This window comes from Condylura cristata, unplaced genomic scaffold (assembly GCF_000260355.1).
Source record: "Condylura cristata isolate star-nosed mole 26May11 unplaced genomic scaffold, ConCri1.0 scaffold00006, whole genome shotgun sequence".
In the NCBI taxonomy this organism is placed as follows: domain Eukaryota; kingdom Metazoa; phylum Chordata; class Mammalia; order Eulipotyphla; family Talpidae; genus Condylura; species Condylura cristata.
In genome coordinates this window covers 57316682-57324389 of record NW_004567107.1, presented here as the reverse complement: position 1 = coordinate 57324389, position 7708 = coordinate 57316682, and the positions used below count along the sequence as shown (strand labels likewise).

The 7708-nt window shown below is 37.2% G+C and overlaps 1 protein-coding gene across 1 annotated transcript; it reads left to right on the top strand.

The window, feature by feature from the left end:
* The first annotated feature begins 4018 nt into the window (after positions 1–4018).
* On the top strand, positions 4019–6718 carry IZUMO3 (IZUMO family member 3). The gene is made up of 7 exons (XM_012721254.1): positions 4019–4250; positions 4418–4492; positions 4640–4729; positions 4937–4954; positions 5396–5476; positions 6183–6273; positions 6577–6718. Exons 1-7 carry the CDS (start codon positions 4019–4021, stop codon positions 6716–6718), a joined length of 729 nt encoding a protein of 242 aa, XP_012576708.1.
* Positions 6719–7708: the final 990 nt, after the last annotated feature.

Here is a 7708-nt window from a genome sequence, read left to right as displayed (position 1 = left end):
TTACAGAGAATTTGGTTCCATCAAGCCTCCCTGGCTTGCTGCAAACTGCTTTTCTTTTGGTGGTAACTTAGTGACTTGCCCTCAAGCTCTCAAAGTTCTCCTTTACCAAACCTTAGCCACATACCCCAGCAGGTTTCCCACTTGAGAACCCTCAGCTGGCAGCCAGTGGCAATGCATTGGTCTTTCCACACCCACTATTAGCCAACCCTCCCATGCTAATACTATTTCTCTAATACAGTTACCTAAGCACTGGTAAATGGAGTAACTTGGGAACCCCTACAGGCTGCAGGGCAAAAGCTCACTCTTCTCTCAGTGTTTCATATAAACTAGTATGTCCTCTCTTTTGGGACCCTCACTTCAACAGAAGAGGTTATGATACACAACTTTATCCTCTATTACTCCTCTCCTCTTGTTCTTTCCAATTTCCCTCCTAATGGAATCAGCTTGAAGGAATTTTATCTATTAAGAAAACAAAGTCTTCAAGGATCCAACTTTATGATTCCCCAAGAACATGAGAACACTATGAGGAGAAAAACTGGTAACAAGAGAAAATAAATGGAGAGGCATAAAGAAAATATTTTTCATTTGACTATCTAACATAATAATGATTTATAATTACTGTGTTGCCTAGATAGATAATATATAATGGTCAAATACCAATGAATGGTTACCTACTCTCAGATGACTATCTGGAAGAAGGTAACTGTTAGACCTAAGAGTAGATGGCTTGGCAAACTTCTAGGGTTTTCTGTGAAGTGACAAGTAGGGGAAGCAATATACCATGGCTCAGACCTATAATGCATCAGAAAAGAGGCAATAAAAAACTTGAATCAGAGATTCATTTTTTTTTCTTTTTTTAGATCTGGAAGCCAAATCTATGAAGGATTGAGTAAAAATTACTCCAAAGCTTCTTGCTGTTGGTGATGAAACTTGTTCAATTTTAAAATTCATTGCATTATGATTTCTAACAGCCAAATGCTTTGAAACAATGAATTTATTAGTACCTAGAAGAGGGACTTTCTAATAGTGTTATAGGGCAAAAACATACACAACACTCACCTGTGTGAGAACAAATGATCAAAAAATTGTATAATATTAAGAATGCATATGCTATCATGTAATAATAAGTTTTACTATTTTTAATTCTACAATTCTATAATTTATGACCATATGTCATATTCCCTCCATGTCAGGCCAAATCAAATACTAATACATTCAACCTAGGATTTGTATGTTAGCCTTTTGCCTCTAGATACATTAAGTAATGTTGAAATATTTTACACTTATGAAGTTTAAAGAACTACCCATGATAACTGTGGTTATTTTTATCATGAGTTCTTTCAGGAAAATTCTACCAAACTCCTGAACATTACTGGGTTCTTACTTGTCACCATATTTTCATTAATTTGTGTTTCCAGACTCCTGGATCCAGCCTTTCTGCAAGAAATTCCTCCAGACTTAATGCTGTTCTGTCTCCCCTTAGACTCCTGTGTGCACCTCTCTCTGCCTTTACTTTCAGTACAGTCTATTGTTACCGAGTGTAGTTTATTCCATGCCAGTAGTATTGCTTCCACTATTTTCCCTTTTATATTCCCTCTCCAAACTCAACCCCCATCATCTTTTTAAAAAATGGCTTGCTATTTCAGATAACCCTAAGACTACCCAAAAGCCAAATTATTTTTCCCCTCATCCTACAAATTTCAAATTGCAAATTAAGCTGGAAGGGTGAAATGAGGATAAATTGGTTTTGGGCTATAGATCAGAGCCACAGAATGAGGTAGAATTACTTAGTAATATGACAGCATGTCCTATTTAACTATCCAGTTTAAAAACAAAAGTATCTACTAATAACCAGAAAATATATATAATATACATTTTCTATCTCTCTTTTTAATGCTAGGTTTCAAAGAATGAAGAATATGTTGATTACACATTCATTCTGACTAAAATCCATCCAAGTGACTTATTGGGCTGTCAGAAGTGTTCATGTGGCAGCTTCCCAAAGATGGCAGGGAACACTCGGGAAGTGTGAAACACATGGGACAGTGGCCTCCCTTTTGGAAAATGGGATGGTCTACCTCACTGCCACATATCTGCTGCAGGTGCAGTTTGCCCCTAGACTTAGCCCACTACACTACCTTCAGTCACACTGCCCACTCTAACCGCTTTGCACACACAGAAGAATATTCCTTTCCCAGGTGATCAGAAACTTACCACAATGGCTGCTCAGACCATTTCTATACTGGGAAGCTCCACTCCAACTATGAAATCCAAATCATAGTCACTAAACATGTCGTTGGTTTTCAACATGAAGGTGCCACTCTCTTGATCAATGACCTTTGTCTGAGTCCAACATACTGCAATCATGTGGTAGCAAAATCAGTATCCATGGTCTTTTTTGTTTCCCCCAGGGTCTTCCTATAGCCTCCAAAGTTGCCATTATTCTCTGTCTCCCAGATTCCATTATATATATTTTCTCTTGGAATAAAAAAATTACCTGGCCACCTGTTGGCGAGTTACTTAGCCCCTTTAATCTCCAATTTTACTTCTCAAAGTGAATTTAATCCTCATGTGCCTTCAGACCTCGGTATGTGAAAATCCTTTGGAGATCCTCTAAACATGAGCTTATGTAGCCAAAGGAATATAAAATCAGAGAAGAGAGTGCTGATTTTGGAGCATCAAACAATTTTAACTGACCACACCAAATTCCTGATTTATCAAATTTCAAAAGAATGTTTTCTGCATTATCCATGAATATGATTGCAGAGAGGCAGTGGTTGAAATACATAGAGAGACATATATTTGAATACTGATTCCATAACTACTTAGTTATATTGTAGAAAGCATTGTTTATATCTCTGAGTCTCTGTTTTCTGTAAAATGATGATAATCTCTCAAAGTATTATGATAATCTATTTGAAATGTTTAGCAAAATATCTGACACATGGCAGACATGGAATTAGTAGTAGTTTTGAATTCTTCCCATAACCTTCTATACATGGTTCTCAGATCCCTTAGACTAAGTCTATTGCTCACCTCTTAGAATCCTAGACTCTCCTGGTTTCTAGGAAGTCAAAATCACAGAAGCAACATATAATAAAAGAGATAACAGGTACTCTAAAAGCATTCTAAGTATTTTTCAAGTAACAAAGAACATTCTTATCCTAAGGACCTTAAACTGGCCATCTTCCTTATAGGTGGCTTGAGAGAATAGCCTGTGATAACTGCTATTTTCTTGTACATTACACACTTTATCATCAAGATATTCTTGGTTAAGGACCCTGAGCATTACTGGATTCCCATTTATCAACATATGTTCTTCAATTCATATTTCTATTCTTCTGCCACAGATTCTCTTTATGAAGGACATAAAAAGTTTATATAGCATAAGTAGAGAAGTCATCTATACACAAACATACTATAAATTTCTAAATAATATTTTTGATGTAATTTTTATTAATTACATCTAGATACCTATTGCTAGTTCTCAATAATACTCTACCATCAGGGCTGGGACCCCAAGAACCTCAATATCCTGGTGTTTTGTTACCTATTCTGTAGAAGCAGATTTTAGACTGAGCAGTCTCTAAGGTCCTATGAGTTCTCTTCCACCATCCATCTCTGCTGATACACTTTTGCAATGGCCAAGAGAGCTTTGGGGATTTGCTAAGGACACAAGAAAGGGAGAGAGTGAAAGAAATACTCTGAGTTACCTCCCAGCATGGAACTTTGCTTGTGTGAGCTCAAGATTTCACTCTGTGTGTTCTAACTCAGAATTCAGGGATCTTCTCCCTAGCTGGCAGTTCCCTCTCTCTAGAATGAAGGATAAAAATCAGAAAACATCTGAAGATTTTTATGGAAATGAGACTGACTAGACGAGGAATGGAAACAGAGGGGAGAGTGAAGTCCAACTATCCAGCACAAGTCTCTCATTGCTGAATTATTCAAGGAAAGGGAACTAGGTGAACTAGTTGCCAAGACAACCTGCTGTTGGGGAGAGGGTGACTGGGGCAAGGAAATGGGAGACCTGTGGTTGCTCCTGCTCCTGTCCCTGTCCCTGGCAATCTTTCATGGGGTCAAAGGATGCTTGGAATGTGACCCCAAATTCAAAGAAGATATAAGGTCCTTGCTGGCAAATATTGTACCCACAGAAGTCCCTGGAAGAACTCATTTCCTTGATCGGCAGAGTAACAAATTGATCCATTTAAGCTCCAAGGTCTCCCACAGGCGCAAGATGCTTCGGGTGTTGGGTGAGGGAAGCTGAAGTCCTTGAGAAGTTTTGTTTTTGTTTTTGAGGGGGAGATGTGGGGGTTAAAGGTAGAAGGGATGCAGGGAAGTGAGAGTAACTGGGTCCATGTCATTTCCTACATAGGTACAGTAATTTTTCAACTTGTACCTTTATATTCCTTCTGTCTAGCTGTTCAACAGGTTGTTAACTTGAGAATATTCCTGAAGAATGAACTCTCTAGATTGAGCAATGAAACATGGAAAGGTGAGTGACATCCTATTTCAATACTCAAAGATGGTATTGCTACACAGGTCTGAGGAAAGTTGGAAGGGGCAAACCAGGAAAAACTAAGATTGACTTCTGAAGGGAAGAGTCACCCCTATATTCTTATGCTCCTTCCACCTTTCTTAGGTACCTTTATCCTTCAAGGCAAGCTCCTCAATGTCCGCCAAAACCTGGAATCCAACCTGAAAGAAGTATTAAAGAACTTCTCTGACATTGGTAATAAAATAGGTCTAATAAAATTGAAATTATGTGAAAGGAATAGGAACTATAGTGTGAGAGGAGGATTGTATCTCATGCATTGTAGAATGAGTTAGAATGGGTGAAGGGGTTGCTGGAAGTTTATGGGTAAATAAAGATACTGGTTATAAGTAAGGTAAACTCTAAGTTGAATAAGCTCATTAGAACTTTCTGATTCTCTTTTAGCTTGTTCTGAAGATTGTGGTGAGTACAGAAATGTGACAAATTGAGGTTCATCCCAAATTTTTTCATCTTCTCTGCCCTATAGTACACTACCTATCCTACCTACCTACACTGAAAACTGAATTCCTAAAATTGTGGTTACAAGGGGGACTACTAGTGATACATGACAACAAAATACAATTTAGGAAATTTGATGCACCAGATGTTTGAGGTGTCAGCGGTATTATCAAGAATATAGTTTACAGTCCATATCATCCACATTAGATAAGGGATCATTTTTCTCACTTCTTCCATAGAAAAGACTTAAATTACAGAAGGTTTTGATCCATTAAGGCACTTGATTGCCTGAATGAGGAAGAATTCCTAGAAATGTAACCTTAAGAGTCCTAGAAATGCCATTTGATGTCAGGATTAAGGAAACTCTAGGCTATAAATAATTTTCAATTACCTTGTCTTTATCAGTTGTGACTGAAGGTCCTATCCTGGACTGTTGGACCTGTCTCCGCATCACCACCAAATGCTTCAAAGGAGATTATTGTGGAGGTAACAAAGATTGTGATATGGCATTTTGAGGGTCAGGGTTCAAGAAACTGTTTTCTCAAAAATATAGATGCTGGGCCCTCCCTGGTGGTGCAGCGGCTTAAAGCACAGCACTAAGAAGCTAAAGCCACTTCAGCGTGAGCTCGATCCCCACCCCAGAGGAGACCCACATGGCGTGACAGACCTCTCCTGACTCACCCACTGCTCCCCTCAGCAGTGTAATTTGTCAATCTGCCTTTCCCCCCACTATCTCTCTGGTGAATCCTCTCACTGCCTCTGCATCTCTAGCTAGTACTCCAATTCTGTATGAATAAATAAATATTTAAAATACATACATAATATATGTATGTGTATGTGTGTGTGCTGAATGACTGCTAATGTTACACAAAATTAAAACCTAAAATGTTGAGCCAAATTTGTAGCAATATAAACTACTTCTAACCGAGTTAATTGAAGCACTGAGAAATGAAAGGACTGAATAGAGAGGAAAATATCAGGTTAAGGGGAGTAAAAGCTGAAGCTTTGTAGAATCTGGGGATCAAAAAGTAATAAAGATCAGAATAATCAGAGAACAGTGATGGGTGTTGTAAACATAGCACATTGCTTATAGTTGGAAAGTTGTGTTTTTTTTGGGGGGGGGATAAATTCCTCAAGTCATTCTTTTTCTTCTCCCCAATTTATATTCTTTTTACTTTCTTTCTTCTTTCAGAAGAGGATGTAAAGTTGGCTGAGGCTCGAGAGATTGCACTATTTTTGATATTCCTAGCAGGAGCTGTAATATTGGGAAGTGCCTGGTTACTGTGAGTTTTTTCCCTCCAAAACCATAGGGTGGGTCAAGCATTTTTTATGGTAAAGAATGCTCAATCTTTCCTTTCCACTCAGTGGAAATAAGGACAAATTAGTCATTTGCAATCCTAGGATATGATATGGACAGGATAAAAATGAAGAGTTTTGTCCACAAGTGGAAATATAAGGAAATAAAGATATTATTCGGTGTGGAGAAAACTTTGGCAGAGGTATTCAGAAAATGAAGAGGAAATGTTGGTATTGTTTTAAGAAAAAAGACTGTTAATATTGAATTTGGGACTATTTATTTATTCCAGATTCCATATTTGTGTCACTCATCGGAGGAAAATGAAGGCAATACGACGGTCACTAAAAAAATATTTGGAGAAGAAACTTGAAGAATTAATGGGAATAACAGATGAGAGGAAGGAGAGCAAAGAATTCGAAACCATCGAATAAAAATAGACACAGACAGGACATCTTTCATGATTCTCTTAACTGTTGACTCAGAGTAAAAAAAAAAAAAAAGAGAGAAATCAGCTCTTTTGTGATCATAAAGTCAGAGTATTTTAAAACTGAAATGAAACTTAGATCCTTATTGATATCCTGATGCTAAAGAAGCAATCAGAAGGCAACAGATTTACCCAGAGCTTATAAAAAGTAACACTGATGTATCATAGTGCACAAAGATGATACACTGCATGATAATAAAGAATTCATGGTTGGTAACTCTCATTAATGACTAATTAGAGTAACTTTTAAATTCCTAAGACTGCTTTTTATTTCTATCTTCTCTTTTGGTTACCCTTTTCATACTTATCATTAGATCCAATGTGGATAATTTTCCTTGGTAACACCTAACAGTATTCAGGATATGACAGCCCATTTGCATTTGAAACCAAAAGCTGCAAAATATGAATCCTGACTAGTTGCACAAACATTTTTTTTCTAAATATATGTTCCAAGAATGAACTGGATATTAATTTCTGATTATTTTAGTTGTTGTAACACACATATTTTGTTTAATATACCATAATTAGAGCTTTATATCTATTAACTCAATTCTCAGAATAAGCTTGGGAGAAATATTATTTCCATGGGTTCCCATTGTAAAGCTTAGTTAGCTCAAGTGATCCCAGAGCTCTTCAAGGATGCTGGAACTCAAAAATTTTTTTTCTCAGGAAGTAACTTAAAATTATGTTTTCTGAACTTCTTCATCTCTGTGTGGGCTGAGCAGATTTCTTTTATGGGAGATCTCTTTTAATGACAGAAAAGGCCTGTAAGAATTTAGCTCAGTATTTCCAGCTCTCTGTTTCCTTCCACACTGTCCCATCCCAATTTAAAGAATCTCAATCATTCCCTTTTAATGTTCTCAATTTAACAGTGGACATTTTACAAGACTAGGAATTCAACTTGCTTTGTAATTCATCCAATAACAGGATAAGTCTT